At 33.3% G+C, this 21,072-nt stretch overlaps 1 protein-coding gene across 2 annotated transcripts in view; it reads right to left on the reverse strand.

Annotated features, from left to right (window-relative positions):
* Positions 1-21,072, reverse strand: part of LOC110994957 (solute carrier organic anion transporter family member 4A1) — a 50,868-nt gene that overhangs the window by 3,047 nt on the left and 26,749 nt on the right. For both annotated transcript variants that reach the window (XM_022261886.2, XM_045632755.1), the window contains 7 exons: positions 18,064-18,157; positions 17,370-17,571; positions 15,564-15,732; positions 13,084-13,186; positions 10,399-10,520; positions 9,734-9,982; positions 83-290 (listed from right to left, as the gene is read on the reverse strand). In XM_022261886.2, coding sequence (XP_022117578.2) covers positions 83-290; positions 9,734-9,982; positions 10,399-10,520; positions 13,084-13,186; positions 15,564-15,732; positions 17,370-17,571; positions 18,064-18,157 — 1,147 coding nt within the window. The remainder of the gene's footprint in view (positions 1-82; positions 291-9,733; positions 9,983-10,398; positions 10,521-13,083; positions 13,187-15,563; positions 15,733-17,369; positions 17,572-18,063; positions 18,158-21,072) is intronic.

The following is a 21,072-nucleotide window of genomic DNA, read 5'->3' on the forward strand; positions in this document are numbered from 1 at the left end:
TTACAATTCTTATTAAATCCCCTTTATAAGTGAGAATTTAAATGTATACTTTTTAGGATAAAATTCTGCATCGTAGTCTTACCCTGGCACCCTAGGACTAGAATAGGCAGCCGTGATCCCAGCAAATGGATAGTCATCACATGACAGTATGAAGGAGAACGTAAAGAGTCCCGCAAGTAATGTTGCACCAACGCATAGCTTAATGATACCGGCGCAAGCTAGCCTCCACCTTTTCACCAGCCATCCGCCTGCGAAAGTTCCACCACCTCCTGCAGGAACTGTTATCACACCTGTAATAATGTTTTCATATTCGTTTTACACTAACAGATAGTTACACACGTAAAGCCTGTTGGCTAAAAGGATTCATTCAAAGCAAAACTATTACCTCATTATTTGTAAGAGTTTGCTAGAACTAATAATATTTTGTTAACATTTGCATAGAAAAACGTAACCACAGTAACTGTACGATCCAAGACTGTTCATTTTGCTTACTTATACTTTCTTAGTTTTTTTTAAATTTGAAATCGTCACCAGCTACATAAAACAAATTTGTTCTTCTGATAAACTTAAAATTTTTGGTACCTAAATTTTGTGATTCGTAACTTTTAAGCTAACTAACTTTAAAAAAAAAGGTATTTTTTTTCTTGACTTTTTATTGACCGAAATTAAACCAATGCCCCATTTTTAATCAATGAATAAATGGTCACTTTAGTAATGCATCTCATAAGAAGAAAGGACACAGCAAATGTTTTCCCACATTACTTGACAGTAGTAGGGATTCACGGGTTCTGCCTCACTCGCTGCCTCAGTCAACCTAACCCCCCGTGCCGGGGACTGCCTCACTCGCTGCCTCAGTCAACCTAACCCCCCGTGTGTTTCTGGCTCAGCGGCAGTCCCCGCCTAAAAAAAAAAAAAAAAAAAAAAAAAAGTTTGGTCTCTTTCCCCACTAAACAGACCGTGCTGAGTCGATAGCACTCACTCCCGAAGCGATATTTCTCTCTGTTTCGAAGTTAGGTTTTGCTATACGTTGCAAATTAATCGATTTACTAATCACCTCATAATAAGAATGTAACGTCTCGTCCAAATCCTCATTTACTAATCACCGAGTCAGTTTCGTATCCATAATTAGCAAATTACCATTACGCATACGCATTTACCTGCAAATGCACCAGGACAGATGGGAAAAGGATTTACTGAACATTAAAAATATGATTTCCGTGTTTTATGTGTTTATTTGCATTATGTTACAATACAACTTTACTAGTGTCATGTCATTTCTTGGCGAGTCATACGAAAAATTTCTGAGGTAATCTTCCAAGCTGAAACCCCAGAACTTGTAGTACAAATATACTACACAATACTCCCCACAAAAGGCAGAATAGATGTCCTGAATGCTAGCTGTATTATAGCTCCATACCCGACAATTTCTTCTTAAAAAATCCGCTATTACTCTAATAGGCTTACGTCCAAATGAATCAAAATATTCTCCAACTTTTTCGTGGTTGATATGAATAGCTACCCAATGAGATCCTGGTTGTGAGTCAGGATCGAGATTGCATATAATAAATGTGGGTAAGTGTACGTGCATTGGTAGGCGATTCGAGGGGTACACGCTATACTGGATGCTGGGATGTATTTTATGGAGACTCATTTGCAGGTTTAATGTATTCATTTTTATTCCAACGCGTTTGACCTTCTACTCTTATATATTGCACTAAATACAATTCCAATTCCTATCAATCATCCACCTCAACTAACATCTCGTTGTATTGTCATCCCAATATATGTGATATCTTATATGCATTTATTTAGAAAAGTAGGGAAACTATTAATGAGAAACCATATTTTTATTTATTATATTTCATTCCGTTTATTATTCTCAATTTAATCATAAGTACATAAAAGTCATTTCTTAACTACTATAATCCACACATACATTTCTGTTCTTATCTATTTCTATAATGTTTGAAAACTCTGCATAAACTACACAGTTAATTGTTTCAGTCAATGCGTTCTCGAATCTTACTTCCATTCTCACACTACCATGACGAATGAGATTCCAGTGAATATTAGAGTTAGCTGATAAGTCGGGGGTTAAATCAAAGGCTAGTAAACAGTATCCATCTGAGTATTGCTCCCTCGATATCCCATTACCTTCGTTAAGAAAATGTATACCGGTACCTGAGTACAGTGTGTGGTATGCGCTGGCAAATACATCGTTTGGGAATGATGGTTGTAATGATTTTGATGGTATTTGTTGACCGTCTATATATAAACTAAAGGAGCAAATACCGAAGTTTTCAAAGTTGAATGGGTTTTTATTATAACTACCATTGAAGGCGGTATTATTAACAAAACCAATGATACATCTCTTAGGAACCTGTCCTAAAAATATATTGTCCAGTGTCTTACCCTGCACACCAGATGGTATGGTCAGGACTTTCACTTCGCCTCTTGTTATAGGATATTTAGCTGTAGTAGTGGCAAGAACCTTTTGATGGGCTATTAGTATTGATGGATTAATTTTTGCTCTGCGTATTATTAAAGTTGCATCTGTGATACAGACTTTGTATTCTAAAATTATTACTAAGGCGAAGGGTGTTAACAAATGTGTCACAAAAAATTAACGTTAGACAATTATAAGTCATGTTTATTTAATAAATTTAATATTCAATTTTGTAAAATGTATCGATTTAAATCGTTAAAACATATAATTTTCACCCAAGAAATTAATAAAACATGTTTATCTTTTAATGATACCAAGCGACACATTCTACCAAATAATATAGATACGATACCACTGGGCCATTATAAACTCGTTAGCAATTCCAAGTAAAAAAAATAAAAGAAAAATGTGAACTAAATTATTAATAATATGTTTATGAAATTTAGTTGTAGATAATTTCATTACTCATTATTATTTATTTATGTGTTTTATAATATTTTGTAAGATAATGTTTTCATATTATTGTTTTATTTAGATATTACCTTATTTATATTTTAGAGTAACTTTAATGTATAAATAACATCTTTTAAAGAAAAATATTCAGTTTTATTTGGATACCCAAAGAAGAAAGAAGTATAAAAAAATGATTCATTTTATTCATCCTTTTGCTGCAATCATAGCAGGTCCAACAGGATGTGGAAAATCAAACTTTGTAGCACAATTCATTAAACATAGGGGTAGTGCATGTAATGAGTCTTTTTCTGAAATAACATGGTGTTATGATGAAATGCAGCCACTATATAATATACCTGGAGTGAATTATCATCAAGGGTTGCCTGATTTGCATATGTTCGATGGTAAAAATCCTCATTTAATAATAATAGATGATTTAATGAGAGAATCTGACGGTAGAGTTGTTGATATATTTACAAAAGGAAGTCACCATAGAAATTTAAGTGTTTTTTATATAACACAAAACTTATTTCATCAAGGAAGAGGACAACGTGACATTTCCCTTAATTCAAGTTACATCATTTATTTCAAAAATCCCCGTGATAAAACACAAATTAAATTTCTAGCCAGACAGGTTTCGCCTGAGAACACTAAATTTATCGAAGAATCATATGCAGATGCTACAAAAGTTGCTCACGGATATTTGATGATTGATTTAAAACAAAATACTGATGATACACACCGGATAAAATCAAACATTTTTGAAAACACTCACTATTGTACATTATATATCACCATGAAAGCATATAAATATCTTTGTAATCAACGATTTTGAGTCAGTTTTAAACTATGTATCATCGAGTAACAACACATAAAGATTTATTGTCAGCTCTACACACATTAAAACCAAGACATCGGAAGGTATTACTGAAAACCTGCAATAATCAAGAAATAAACTGTCTTTGTGAGTGTATTTATAACGTTTTGAAAGGAAAAGTACCATTGAAAGGAGCAGAGAAGTCTAAACTTAAAAACCTAAAAAATACCTTACGTAAGCTAGTAAGCAGAGGAAAAAGTTTTGAATATAGAAAAAATATATTAATTCAAAAAGGAGGTTCCTTTCTTCCAATAATATTAGGTACTGTTCTAAGTAGTCTTATAAGTTGTTTTACTAATAAACCACTATGAATACTAAAAAAATGCTGATTATTGAACACGATTTTGTTGATAAAATAACACATCAACAAAATGAAAATAAAGTTACACCACGAAGTCGATTAGACAGTGAAATGGAAAAAATAATGTCAAGCAAATTAGGAGATCGTGAGAAATGGGCCCTTTACCAACAAATTTTACAAAGATACCTTCATTTTTCTATGGTAGAACGTCAACCTCAAGAAATAATATTTACTGAAAAAACAGTAAATAATAAAACTTATGAAGATGGTAAAATTAATTTCACTGATAACGAAAATGAAAATGAAAATGAAAAAGTGGTAGGTGGTGAACAACCGTCGTTGGGTAAAGACGTCTCGTTTCAGTTGTCAACACAGGACATATTAAATTTGATTCCGAAAACTTATATAAAGAAAGGAGAATTATTGATGGAATCCATTCAAAACCATAGTGATAAATTACAATGGAATAAATATGGTACAGTGGTAATTAGTGGAAAAGAAATTCCTGGAAGTAATATTATTGATTTAGTAAATGATGCATTAAGACCCTCAAAGAAAGCAGATCCCATCGGTTGGGAAACATTCTCAAAATTTTTAAATGATATAAATATACCACTGACATACATTGGTAATCTCAAAAGACTTAAATATATTGGCAATCTTAAAAAACATCACACACTACCGATCCAAGAATCAAGCATCGATTACACTTCTCCGACTCAATCAAATCATAACAGTAAAATAAAAAACAAAATTGATTGGGATAAATGGACCCCATATTAAAGCTTCATCAAATATATTATGATATTTCACATCCTGCCGGTTACAGTAATGTGAATACATTAACAAAAGCGATGAATGGAAAACTTTCTAAAACAGATGTAGAGACGTGGTTGCAGTCTCAAGAAACATATACGTTACATAAGCCAGTTCGAAAAAGATTTCTGCGAAATAAGTACATTTTATCAAATTTTAATGAGTTGTGGCAAGCTGACTTGAGTGATTTAAGAACTTACGAACAGGATAATAATGGATATAAGTATATTTTATGTGTCATTGATGTTTTTAGCAAATATGCGTATGTTAGAGCAATAAAAAAGAAAGATTCTGTTACAATAAAACAGTGTTTTACTAGCATTTTTGATGAAGCTAAAACTGTTCCTAGACATATACAATCAGATAAAGGTACAGAATTTGTATCTAAAGATGTCCAAAGTTATTTAAAAAATAAAAATATAAATTATTATACTACAAATAATCCGGATATTAAAGCAAGTATAGTAGAAAGATTTCAGAGAACTTTAAAAATGAAAATGTGGCGTTATTTTACATATAAAAATACACATCGCTATATAGATATCTTACAAGATTTAGTTAGTTCATATAATCACAGTGTGCATTCTAGTATAAAAATGAGACCATGTGATGTTAATAACCAAAACATTATGAAAGTTTGGAGGAATCTATATTTTGATGGAATTTCATGTAACTCAAATTTGAAAAAGTTACCCAAGTTTAAAGTCGGTGACCATGTAAGAATTACTAAACAAAAACATACATTTCAAAAAGGTTATGAAAGTAATTGGAGTGATGAAATATTTATTATAACTTCAGTTATAGATCGCTCACCATGTGTTGTATACACTTTGATGGATTTGGAAAATGAATCTATAACAGGCACATTTTATGAGAAAGAATTACAAAAAGTTACATTTTCCCCCACTTCTGATTATAAAATTGATAAAATCTTAAGGTATCGTAACTCTGGACTCAGAAAAGAAGCATTAGTCAAGTGGAAAGGGTACCCAAACAAATTTAATTCTTGGGTATTATTATCTTCTATCAAAACTTTACAATGAAGGAAAGTTTTTATTTAACTTTACTCAGCAATAGTTCCACACAATATTTTCCGGGAAATATGACTTCAAATTTTTCTACAAAACTACCTAAGCCCATTACATTAGAAGGAGAATGGATGGTAGGTATAGTTGAGTTCCAATATCCCTCTACTATGTTCTCCGTGCAAGAACATGAAAATATTATGTACATAAGTAAAAAAACTACCATCAATAACGAAGAGACCACACTAATGTATAAGAACCATATACCGGCCACCAACTATGATAATATACAAAATATTCTTATAGCTTTAAATTCGAAAGAGAAAGTTAGTTTTCGCCAGGACACCGTGTCAAAGTTTGTCTCTGTTGCAGTAAAGGATCCATCAATAATTTCATTATCTCTATCACCTAATTTGAGTTTTCAACTTGGGTTTGAGCCAGATACCAATCTAGTAAATCAAAATATCAGTAAACGCCCTGCTAATCTACATTTAGGGTTACCATCACAATTATTTGTGTATTGTGATATTATAGAACCACAAATTGTTGGTGATGTCATGACACCCCTGTTGAGAATTATACCCTTAGATCCTGCTAAATACATATATGGTTCAAATAAAATGCATATATTTTCACCACCACATTATTTACCTGTTATGAGAAGAGAATTTGATGTTATTGAGGTAGATATAAGAACAACCACGGGAAATGCGGTACCATTTCAATACGGTACATCGTGTGTGAAACTTCATTTTAAAAAAATATAATCTTTATATCTTTTTTGAAATGTATACACCTCAAGATACTATTATATGTCCTTATGAACATTATTATTCGCAACAAGCTGGATCTGGTATTAATGTAATCTACAAAGGAGCCTTACATCAACGTGGTCATGGTATCGGCAGTTTTCTTGGGGGGTTATTTCGAAGTGTGCTACCTTTACTCACTAGTGGTGCTAAGGTGATTGGAAAAGAAGCACTTAACAGTGGTATTGGGCTTTTGTCAGATGTTGTAGCTAGTCGCCCCATTAAAGAATCAATTAAAAATCGTTTGAAAAGTGCTAGTTCTAACCTTAAACACAAAGTTGATACCAAAATTGATGAACTTATGACTGGATCGGGTGTTAATAAAAGACGAAAATATAGAAATGAGCTCATTCGAGTTTCACCTCTTAAGAAGAAAGACGCTTTAAGGAAAACAAGGAACAAAAATATTAATATTTCCAAAGATATATTTTCAAACTAATTATAATGTCATTTATTCATAATCATTCATGTGAGTGTGTTAAATCTGAATTGGACCTATTTGCTCTTCCTTCCACACAAACAAGTATCGAATATGGGCACTGGATACACTACAAACCAATTTCTTCATTAAGCGATGATGGACCCATCGAATTCCAAGTACCTGGTACAGGAGACGACTACATAGACCTTTCGCATACACTACTCCATCTCAAGGCTCAAATTAAAAATCAAGACGGTTCTGTAGTTAATGCAGCTAATGTAGTGGCACCAGTCAATAATTGGTTACATTCTTTATTTAACCAATTGGATGTTTACCTAAACCAAAAACTTGTGTCACCCCCAAATAATACTTATGCATATCGTGCTTTCATAGAAACTCTATTAAATTATTCATCATCTGCCAAAAAATCACATTTGACATGTGGTTTATGGTACGAGGATACAGCTGGTAAAATGAATGAAACTAATGAGGCAAATAAGGGCTTTTACAAAAGACAACAACTTTCAAAGGATGGTAAGGATGTCGAAATGATTGGGCATTTACATGGGGATATATTCAATCAAGATAAATTCCTCATTAACGGGGTCGAATTATCTATAAAATTAGTGAGATCGAGAGAAACATTTAACCTCATGTCACAGAATGCAGATAATAAGTACAAAGTCTGTATCACAGATGCAACTTTAATAATACGCAGAGCAAAAATTAATCCATCAATACTAATAGCCCATCAAAAGGTTCTTGCCACTACTACAGCTAAATATCCTATAACAAGAGGCGAAGTGAAAGTCCTGACCATACCATCTGGTGTGCAGGGTAAGACACTGGACAATATATTTTTAGGACAGGTTCCTAAGAGATGTATCATTGGTTTTGTTAATAATACCGCCTTCAATGGTAGTTATAATAAAAACCCATTCAACTTTGAAAACTTCGGTATTTGCTCCTTTAGTTTATATATAGACGGTCAACAAATACCATCAAAATCATTACAACCATCATTCCCAAACGATGTATTTGCCAGCGCATACCACACACTGTACTCAGGTACCGGTATACATTTTCTTAACGAAGGTAATGGGATATCGAGGGAGCAATACTCAGATGGATACTGTTTACTAGCCTTTGATTTAACCCCCGACTTATCAGCTAACTCTAATATTCACTGGAATCTCATTCGTCATGGTAGTGTGAGAATGGAAGTAAGATTCGAGAACGCATTGACTGAAACAATTAACTGTGTAGTTTATGCAGAGTTTTCAAACATTATAGAAATAGATAAGAACAGAAATGTATGTGTGGATTATAGTAGTTAAGAAATGACTTTTATGTACTTATGATTAAATTGAGAATAATAAACGGAATGAAATATAATAAATAAAAATATGGTTTCTCATTAATAGTTTCCCTACTTTTCTAAATAAATGCATATAAGATATCACATATATTGGGATGACAATACAACGAGATGTTAGTTGAGGTGGATGATTGATAGGAATTGGAATTGTATTTAGTGCAATATATAAGAGTAGAAGGTCAAACGCGTTGGAATAAAAATGAATACATTAAACCTGCAAATGAGTCTCCATAAAATACATCCCAGCATCCAGTATAGCGTGTACCCCTCGAATCGCCTACCAATGCACGTACACTTACCCACATTTATTATATGCAATCTCGATCCTGACTCACAACCAGGATCTCATTGGGTAGCTATTCATATCAACCACGAAAAAGTTGGAGAATATTTTGATTCATTTGGACGTAAGCCTATTAGAGTAATAGCGGATTTTTTAAGAAGAAATTGTCGGGTATGGAGCTATAATACAGCTAGCATTCAGGACATCTATTCTGCCTTTTGTGGGGAGTATTGTGTAGTATATTTGTACTACAAGTTCTGGGGTTTCAGCTTGGAAGATTACCTCAGAAATTTTTCGTATGACTCGCCAAGAAATGACATGACACTAGTAAAGTTGTATTGTAACATAATGCAAATAAACACATAAAACACGGAAATCATATTTTTAATGTTCAGTAAATCCTTTTCCCATCTGTCCTGGTGCATTTGCAGGTAAATGCGTATGCGTAATGGTAATTTGCTAATTATGGATACGAAACTGACTCGGTGATTAGTAAATGAGGATTTGGACGAGACGTTACATTCTTATTATGAGGTGATTAGTAAATCGATTAATTTGCAACGTATAGCAAAACCTAACTTCGAAACAGAGAGAAATATCGCTTCGGGAGTGAGTGCTATCGACTCAGCACGGTCTGTTTAGTGGGGAAAGAGACCAAACTTTTTTTTTTTTTTTTTTTTTTTTAGGCGGGGACTGCCGCTGAGCCAGAAACACACGGGGGGTTAGGTTGACTGAGGCAGCGAGTGAGGCAGTCCCCGGCACGGGGGGTTAGGTTGACTGAGGCAGCGAGTGAGGCAGAACCCGTGAATCCCTACTACTCTTGACAGACATTTACAAGTTGACGTATATACTTATTCTGTGTTACAGCCAAAAACTAGACAAAACTTTAAAATGCAATTTCGATGTTTAAATACAAGCCATTACCTAAGAGTAGCGCAGCATATGAAGCGCTGACAGCGAACTGGTTTTCGATAAGTTTGGGCAGAAAAGCAGCGAATCCCGATATAAGCATTCCTTCACTCGCCCCAGCTAAGTTTAGAAACATGAATGTAGGATTCTTGAAGAGGGCCACCGCGGCTCGAGGTAACTCCCGTAAGGCGCTGAATGCAGCTGACTTAGAAGCTGAACCTTCGTGAGCTTCTGATATCTTCGATGCTCCGATTTCAGCCGCTCCTGAAAATATTTTTTTTTCTCTTTTCTGTATAACTTCAAGTTTAATAAGTAAGTATCATTAGGTCAGTTTTATTTTCTTTTATTGTATCACAAAGCAAATAGGCCTTACGTCCTAAAATTTAAAGGCATGATCTAGAACCTCCCACCTATATCTGTGAATACGACTACTGTCTCTGTGTGTGATAGTGATAATTAAACCAGGATTAATTAATAAAACGAATAAGCATCGACATTGTCATAATTAAATAAGCATACTGTTGCTGGTACAAGTCGGAATCCTATATAAAAATTATCAATCGTAATTATTACCACGCGTTAGAAATTTTACAGAAAATACAGGCCCCAAAGTAGAATCAAGACAACGACCCGAATTATTACAGGTTTTAGTAAATACCGCGTGTATATAATAATCTTACCCGGCAGTTCATAAGGGAATGCTAGTAGTGGAACGGCGACGATCAGACAGAGGAGGGCAGAAAAGATAAAACCAATCCACCACGCCCCTATCCACACTGAACTCAGCGGAGTGATGCCTAATCTGAAAGAAACAGATACTAATTACTTTAACGAATTTTTTACCTGTAATTAAAATTATCATAAACTTTAAAGAACAATATTGACTTGAATCAATGAGCTGAAACTAATAAAAGGTGTATAAATCTAAGACATCAGTAAATATTTCAAAGATAACTTCAATGCCGTGTCTTGAATAAAGAAGTTATTTCTAAAGGTAGCGCTCTAATATTCGCTCGATGTGAGCACGTTACAAGTCGAATATTTGACATGTCGGTACATCGAGCCGTCGGTTTTTTGGCGAATCCTTTTAAATGTTACATTACAAGTCAGTCGCCACCAACTCTACGTCTATTAGTACCATTTTGACTGCAACTGTGATTGGGATGGAGCACAGGCGAATCGCGAAGAATCACACACACACACAACACACACGAGTGAAAGTTCGATGTCAGTCGCCACCTTAAAGCTATATCATATCGACATATACATATATACGTACACATTATGTTATGTAACTTTTATGGTAACTACACTTAACAATTTTCTATATTCTTAGAAACAATTGAGCTAATTCGTATACCAATTCAGAAATAACAAGGTCTATTTTCTTAAACATGTAGTCATAATATTCTCAGTTCAGAATATTTAACAATGTTATCGTATGCAAATATGTACCAAAACATTAGCAGTTGCCTTCGTCTATTAATTTTAATGTGCATTTCTTGTTTAAAAAAACATTAACTAAACCAGCTATATATCTAGTTAATAATAATATTGCACATAGGTACCTACTGTTTATTTGTCTTCTGGAAATAAAATAATTTTATCTTTATTAAGAAATATTTTTACCACTCGATATTTAAGAGGATAAATGTAAGTAAAGTAAAAATAATGTAATAACTAATATAGGTACATCTGTAAAATAAATAAGGTTTATTTTATGTCCAAAATTAGGTAGGTACATTTTTTATAATAATAATATTAATTGCAAGAATATGGTACAAAAATGTGTAAGGTTAGGTTAGTTCTCATATTCTGCCACACAATGGCGCGCAAATTTTGTCCCGAAAGGAATTTTATATTTTACATTATTAGTTATTAGAATTGGTCAATTCTTCTATTATTTGTATTGTACATAATAGAAGAATTAAATTATTAAATTGTTATCAACTACAGTGTCTCATGCCAATAATCATTTATTGAATACTTAATACATTTTTTCTAAAAGTAATAACCAAGTCAATTTCTAAAGACTCTAGTCGGAAGTATTTTTAATTATTTAGGTAAAATACTGTGAGCCCTTATTGATATACAAAAAATGTTTTTTCCTATAGTATACTTATACGTACAAATCTTAATTTGCCGTGTCAAACGCCAATACGTAAAAATTCAATACCTTATTAGTAAGTACGTATACTACTTGATAACCGAAATATTTCAAATATTCCGCCTAAGATACTGTAAATTGCAGTATCTGATCACCCGACGTAATTGGAATTCTGAGAGAATGTATAGGCACGACGAACGTAGAATACTTTGTAGTCAGCCTTACACAGGAATTTCAAAAATCACAAAGTCAAAGCCTTGTTTGTTCACTGCGAAGAGAGTTAATTTAAAAAGTGAAGCCACAGTTCAAAACTCATTGCGCGGAAAATTATATTTCGTTCCAGAAACCATGAAAATATGAAACGGTTTAATTTGGCTGAAAAAGTTGCTTTGGAGAGCACAATGAGATGAAAGCAAGAGGCCAAGTAGGAAGCCGTGTCGCTGCGAGTTTGAAATATTAAAAACGTTCAGATAATTAGGGGAAGGTGATCTTTTGATATCATGTTTAAGCCCCTCATGGGTATAGAATCTCCACAAGGAGGAAATATCTTAATTAATTTATGCTGATGTTATGAAGAGAAAATATTTGTGTTTGTATTAAATAAATTTAGTAACTTTTGGACTGATTTCAAAAAATTTTTCACCACAAAAAAAAAACCAGCAGTGCAAAGTTGGAACATACTCCTAAATTACAATAAGAATTCCGTTACTACTGGCAAGTAGTAGTTTTGGATTTGACACGAGGAAGCCACATACAACTAAGGATAAAATTCAGAAATGGGAGCAGGAACTAGGACGCCTGTCAAAATGCAATTCGTTTTTGACATTCTGACAGTCTGAATTTATTATTTTAATTTAAATGTTAGTGTTACCCTTATACTTTGGAACTTTGCTTTGCTGTTTCCACGCGAATAACACATTTGACCAAAATTGAGACGGCTAATGGCAATGTGTATCTCGCTCGTATATATATATATTAATATTAAGTTTCTCATATAAATACAAAAAAAATTGTAATGTGAAATAAAGTTCGTTAAACATTAAAATCGATGCTATATCAAATCAAATCAAAATTTATTTATTCATGTAGGTAACAATGTACACTTATGAACGTCAAAAAAAAGAAATATTAAATGAATTTAATTTTACATTTACTGCCAGTTCTCAAATCAAGGGCGTAGAACGGAAGAGAAGAACTGGCAATAAACTCTGTATAGTTGATAAACACTATATAGTTGATATAAATAAAATATACGTACGTTTCGGAGTTCACTGTTGCGAAGTCTGTATATATATAAAGCATTTGTCCGCCTAGCACGTAGCCCAGAGCTGGACCCACCACCGCCATTGTATAATAAATACCTGAAATAAAACATACCAAGAAAATAATAATTAGACTTCTTGCCTGATACTGTTTTATCTGCCTACGATAAGCCGGTTGTTAACCTTAATCCACTCTGTGTTTGCATTTTGTTTTAAATGTAATGTAAAGGTAAAACTAAAAAACGAATTTTAGGGATAAGTCTGTGGAGTACAGACAAAAATGTATTTATTTCTGACATCCGGATGTCACAGTTCATATTTATATTGTAATATATACGTGACAATTCAACAGCTTCTTGCCAGTTCTACTCCTCTGTTATACGGACAAGACTGACCAGCCATTATTTTTGATGAATATTTTTACTTGACTAGTGAAGCAGGGTTGACCTAATGCCTTTAGTGTTCGACTCTCATCCCTGGTCGTAGGTTCGATCCCCGGCTGTGCACCAATGGAGTTTATTTCTATGTGCGCATTTAACAATCGCTCGAACGGTGAACGAAAACATCGTGAGGAAACCGGCTTGCTGTAGCCCCAAAAAGTCGACGGCGTGTGTCTTCTTGCCTATTAGAGTGCCAAATGATAGCGAAACAGATTTATCTATTTTATTTTAACTATGTTAGAACACATCTATCCACACAACACTCCTTATATATTGCATGTGCCCTGCAGCATAAAAATTAATATCGGTTGCTAAAACAACAATATTGCTAATAAGCAATATTGTTGTTTTAGCAACCGATATTGCGCAAAACGACAAAACGTGTGCTTTACAAATACAAGGGCCAAGTCCAACGAAGTCATTGTACCCTAAAGCTCTGACACCGATCCAATCTCCATTAAACAGTGTGAAACCGCCTGAGTGTGTCACAATAGCCCATTTCTTTGCCTCTTCACCCGTGTTTTCACAGCTAAAAGCTGCGGAAAGGATTAGGTATGTGATACACATTGATATCGCGATTGGTACGAGTTTTACATATATACTATTTATTGTAATCCATACCTAATCCGTATTTTTATATTATATGTCCTGTTAAAGCTATGGTTACGATTGTTATATTTTACAAACAGCATTTTATATGAGTGGTAAACTTTAATAAATAAATGAATAAAAATAACAGAAATTATTTGTATGTTTGTAGCAAATAAGCTACTAGTTTATGTCGTACGCTATTTTATAATAGAGTTTCAAACAAGAAAGGTTTTTAAATGCTATATATATAGGGGGCTAACAAGCCAACCCAAAGACACCCATTTGTGTGCGTTTAAACGTGAATTATTTAAAATAATAGATGATTAAACTGATGATGGCCGCCGTAAGTTTCAATTGTTAATATGAAATAATACAAAACTATTAAATTACCTAACTAATAAACTAACTATAACTTTATTATTATAGGTTGATACTACCTATTATATACGGTATGTACTAGATATACCTATTTACGATTTCATAGAATTAAAAAAATGTTTACAAACTATCACGTATAGCTATCGCCTCGCTTCATCTATCATACTCCTTTGAGATCTTAATACAAGGGCTCACACTTGGTGCAAATGGCACCGATACACTCGAAGGGAAAGGTTTCAAAAGACAAAGGCATCGATTCTTATGTTTCGGTTTCCTCGCGATGTTTTCCTTCACCGTTCAATTAAATGTTACATGCGCACATAGAAAATACATCGATGTACAACCGAGGATCGAACCTTCGACCTCAGGAGTGAGAGTCGCACGCTGGAGCCACTAGGCCAACACTGTTCTTTATCATATACCACTTAATATAACATTAATTGTCTAAAGAACTTTCTCCCAAACTGGAATTGGCTTCAAAAATTGTAAGCACCCTATTTGAACTCTTACATACAGATTGGATAATACGAAACTATCCATAAATTAAGTACCTAACTATAACTTTTAATTTCTCCACATCCATAGATACGCATACATCAGATTAAATAATGTATTTAATTTTATCGCAACACAATCTCTATGCTTTGGCTGTCTTGGCAATTATATTCCCGCATATTAGTAAGTGGGATATTTAGCAAGTGCTATTGTATGTAGTGAATATTTTCTGTAAGTGTATTGCCCTTTCACTAAAGTGCCATTATGCCCCTTTGGGGTAATGGATACTTGAACGTTGAGCATGTGGTCATGTGATTTGAGGGGTTAGTGATGGAAAAAGATTACATTGGCACCTTTTTTTATATATTATTGTGAATTGAACACTTTGAATGTGAGGCTAAAGTCTTTATTGGACAACATATAAAACTGTAGGGTGCAAACTGGATGCTTTATGTAAAAGCCCAAAAATTATTTCACGTGTAATTTCTAAAAATAATCATAATATAGATTCACGAGTGGCAAAACCTACACAGCCACACTGGTAATAAATTAAATTAATATCATCTAAATACCTAAATAAACTGAAGACATCTTCTTAGAGACATTCTCATCAATGTATGTTACTCCTAGTGTGAAGAGTGGAGTCGCGCCTGCGCCGTGCAAGAGCTGTGCCAAGACAAAAATCCCAACTGCCCAAGCGCCGCCATCTGTCGTCATCTCGTCATGGCATTCAAGGGCTAACTGTGAACAAATGATGATAACTTTAAAATTTGTTTTTGGTCTGTGTGGCGCATGTCGCGTGACGGTCGGCCGCGGAGTAGGGATAAAGTGAAAGGCGCACGCCAAGGCCAATATGGCGGCGCACATAGTTCACAGCAGCTGACCGTGTAGTGTATAGACTATTATTCATTTGAGCCAGTGCTCCACGCGATTTTAATGTGTATATAATCTAAATAATTGTTAAGTATTATGTATATCGTACTCTCTACGACACAGAATTCAATAAAAATATTAGTTGGAGACTTAGTCTACTTTTATTAGTCCCATTATCATTCCAATTTTCCAAGTATAACATTAAGATTGATAAATCTATTTTAAACCGTTAATGGAATATTATTCCAATTTCTTTTAGTTAAATGTCTATAATGTGAAAAAAGTTTCACTTTTACCGTGGTTTCATAAAACCACACAACATTTTTTTTATTTATTTACATAAATATCCTAATATATAAATATCATAATACAATTAACATAATAAAATAAAAAATAAGGGCAATTGTCGGCCTTATCGCTTTGAAACAATCTTTTCTAGACAAACAATTTGAGAAAAAATAAAATAAATCAGTTTGCATGCCTAAGCAAGAAGTGCAAAAACACATTATATTATATGTATAGATATGTAAACAAAAGTAATGGAACGAAATAAATAATTTAAAAAAACATATCTAAACAGTGAACCAGACAATATTAAGAAATGGAACATATTAAAAAGAGAATCTTTAAAACATTACTGCAATATCAAGGAAACCCATAATGAATGAAATCGAACTATATGAAATAAAAAAAGCGTTGTAAGAGATTCATAGTTATCACAGTGCATCTATCATTAAGTAAAAAATAAAATTTTAAATTGAGTTACTGAATATTGTTATTCCGTATGTAATTTTCTTTGTTTGTTTAATGTTCAAGAATTAAATATAAATGAAATACTTGTAATTGTTGGAGACATTTCAAAAAATAAATCTGTCTTTCGTTAGGAACGACTTCTATAGGTAAAGACAGGCAGAGAAAACTTGTCAAAATGTGTTATTACATAATACACACAAGACAGACATTTTACTTTGAATTAATGGAATCGTCTCAATGTAAACTACATTCATTTCATTACGTCCAAAGCTTTTTATAGAACTCTAGTTGATTAATCCAGAATGGCACATTCACTGAAACCGGTTTTATTGTCAATTTATTGTACATTCAACTGTTGAATGCTCTCAATGAGAAAACGATTTCGAAATTCTTTTTCCGCCACTTTATTAAGATACAATTTAATTCGATAACCATAAACACAATTTACAATTACAATATATAAAGGGCAAACGAACTGTCAACGCAAAATATTGTTGTTAATATCATAATTTACAGCTAAAAGTATTCACAAAAAAGGAATAAATATGATTAAAACAATATTAGAAGTAATAGCAATTAAGCTATAAAGAGTACAACAATGTTTCTAGATGAAAAAGAGGTTTAATAGACCCTTAAAAGATTTAACCCAAGTTCATTACAGCAACAATTGCGTTACAGCGGTACATCGAGTTAACAATTATAAAAACAATACGCGTGAAAAAAAAAACTTAAGTAGTTCGTCATTTCCTCACCGTCTTATTAGCATTACACAGGTCATCGGGTTCATCACCAGCAATCTTATATGGTGGTACAAGAAAATGTGGTAACGCGAAGAGTAGGGAACCTGTGCCCATGAGGAGAGCGCCCCAGCCCAACCAGCGAGGCTTCGAGGCGCTGCTGCGCCCACCTAAGTATGTTACTGGTGCCAGGCAGGCGAAGGATGCCATATCGTATCTATAAAACATACGTCGTATATTATATATTGTAGATAACATCGTATCTAAAAAAGCGTAGAGCGTAAGAGTTTGAGATACTCAAACCTTTGCGTTACAAAATATCTATCCACCAATGTATTTTATTATAGCTGGGATCTTAACTCTTTTCTAGCCAAAAATATCTATCTATATATAAGTTCAATATAAAAATATTCCTTCCGTAGAAATAAAACGAATCTGTGGCCATAGGCCATAGATCATAGAATATGATAAATGCAATTTCATTACTATATATAATATTATAAGAAATCTTGAAGGCACTATTAAAACATGAATCACTTGTTATATAAGTCAAACTACAGCAAAAATGTACTTGTCTAATCTAGGAAAACAATAATCAATGAATCAGAAGCCGAAAGATAATATAGGGTTGTAAATCTTTAATTAAATTTACTATAGTGAATGCATTTAAATATTGAATTCATTTATTAAATATAATTTGAGCATTTACCCTCCTGCTATAACTCCAGTCTGCATAGATCTCAGTCCAAATCGCTTCTCTATGGTTGTTATTACCACATTTACAAATCCGTTCACAACCATTCCTGAAAGAAAAATGAAATTATAAATTATAAAGTGAAATTTACTTACTTATTAATCAAAATAATTAACGATTCATATATTCATATTTAACAAAAATGGCGCTTAATCGGGACCTTCTACTCCCGAGAGAAAATAATTGTTGTGTGAGTTATGTAAGCTAACTTCAGTGAAATGTTAATATTTCAGGTAATAATTAGAAGCGTGAATAAAATGTAACCACATCGTACACATGAAGCCCATATTGAGCCCTTTAGGTGTTTAGAATAAGTGTCATTTAGATTTATGAACTCTTATATAAGCCATTTTTTTTTGTTAGCGTCGCACCCTCTATACACCTAATTCTCTGTTAGCTCATATTTTAAACCATTAAAGTCAGTTGTTACCCAGCTTCAAACAAAGAGTTTTATTTAAACATCTCCATACTACAATAGAAATAATCTTCTAATAAAAAAGGTAATTAATAGACGTAAAGTATAAATACATCAGTGGTTGTCTGGAAGACATCGCTCGAAAGCGATAAGGCCACTAGTTGCTTTCCTTTTGAAATTAAATGAGTTAAATAACTTTGTTCAATTTTTATATATATAGTAATAAATCGAAGTGTTAATAAATAATACTTTATTTGATCCTCACTATCACTAAAATTGGTGAACTAATTTCGATGAATGTTTGTATAGATATTAGATTTTAATAACATTTATAGCACAGAAGCAGAAGTTAAGAAATCATTAATATATAAAAAATACACACTTTTAACTAACTCCTTCATGTCTGGTAAGAGTTACTTTAGATAAAACGATGAATTTCCAGTAACATAGATTGTATAATATATGTAAGAATATAAATGGAAATGCAGAATCCATTCGGCAAAAATAAAACAAATATGACTCTATTCCCGTCCATCTGTCGGGCTATGTGAAACATTCATCAAGTGTCAGGATTATTTTAGAACGAGCTTGCATGACTTAATTGATTTTCGATTGAACTTTAAAAATTACAATTCAAAGCACTGTTAAGTTTGAATAATTGAATTAAAAATCCACTTATATAATTTGGTTTATATTTAAAACCTTACATAACTCAAACTCTTCGGGTGATTAATACAGTCTCTGGCTGCAATCGTATCTATTTGTACATCAATACGTTACGTATCAGAGAGTATTACATTTCCATACAATTTGTACACATTAGAAATTTTCCTGCTTGCGTTTAATTCCAAATGCCCGTGCAGGTTTTGCCTTACATGTCTGTCATATGGATGCCAAACGTTGATTTTTAACTACGGGGTAATAAGGATAGGTAATTAATGTTATGTCTATGTCTATAAATCCGTTCTAAAAACTTGAGAGTTTTGATAGTAGTAGATAAGATTTTATCGCGGGCCTTGAGCGTGGGGACCGAATCCACAAATTCCGTAACGAAAAAAGCCTAACACCCCCCACTCGGACCGGCACAGCGGTGATACTTTTTAGACACGAGACAGACTATATAGGCTTGTTAGTCTGAGTCTGGTAGATTGAATTAATGTCAAAAAAAAAAAAATACTGCATAAATAAAAAATAAATAAACAATTATAATTGCATAGGTTGATAAAAAATACTATGCAATAGCTTAATCGCGGCAGCCCCGAGTGAGATACGTTTCTTTTTTAAATATATGTCTCGTCTTTCACAGTTGTTCGGGTATATACGGTACTCGAATACCCTGTGACATCTACTCAAAATTAAATCTTGTTTACCTATCAATCCAATTGTCACAGAAATTAAGACGAGACCTGTGACCGAGATACGAATTAGAATACATGCTTTAGTGGTGCGAGAGATTTGTAAGCATCACTAGGTAACTCACTTCTCATAGATTAACAAAACACAATTTACCGATACGGTCAACGCACCATAAAATTATGCGGTGATTTGAAGGTCGAAGCTAAAGTTCAAAATTCCGGTAATTTGCGATAATATCAATGGTGTTTAGTTATTTTTGTATTTTCTCTAGTTTCCCCGATAAAGGTCACATTTTATTATTTTTTATATCCATTATGACGTGATATCGGTCACGCATTAGCCGTATATATATATATAACTACATAAAATCCAATAAATAAAGGATTTTATCTACATATGACAATAACAAGAACGTTTGTTATAATTGAAACTACTTATAATTTAAAAAATAAGTTTCATTAATAATGTAAATCAAGACCACAAATAAGGTCCGGGTTTTATAAAAAAAATAGTGAAGGTTTATAAAAAGCCATTTCAATTTATCAAGACCGGAAGCGATCCGTCAATATAATAGCTATTTCCGGTCCGCGAGGTATATTGACAGAGACGGGACAATCTTTTGATCCTTGTTTATTATTGCGCAGGCACTTTTTAATAGCCTCAACAGGTAAATATTAGTCTCACTTTGTCTTTTTTTATTGACATTTTGACGAAATTACTTTCTCGTTGCTTCGGCTGTTATTAAAGATATTTTTTATTATAAAAAAAGGAATGTTGAATTACTGACCACTGTAATTACCATCCTCTGCCTAGACCGTATTGCTACGTTCTAAACCTACACAGTATCCTTTCTATAGTTAGATGCCCTCTGCATACTATAGAAATTCAACCGTGCCCACCATGTACGGTTTAATCACTCGCCCGGTACCGTACAACCCTACCAAAGGCCGAGAATAAATTAAAAACTTATTCTAGAACCGGGAATCGAACCCGGTAACCCTCACCATAGCAGCCACATACAAAGACCGCTAGGCTATGAGGCCCTGTTATTAAAGATATTGTTTCAGCCCACTCAAGCCTAGACGACGAGACCAGATGGCCCAGACACATTATCAGCGACGAGCTTAGGCCAGTCTATCCGGTTATTAATTCCTTAGTTCTACACCAAATCTTAATATATTCATGACAGGCTT

Source organism: Pieris rapae, chromosome 20 (genome assembly GCF_905147795.1).
Source record: "Pieris rapae chromosome 20, ilPieRapa1.1, whole genome shotgun sequence".
NCBI lineage: Eukaryota > Metazoa > Arthropoda > Insecta > Lepidoptera > Pieridae > Pieris > Pieris rapae.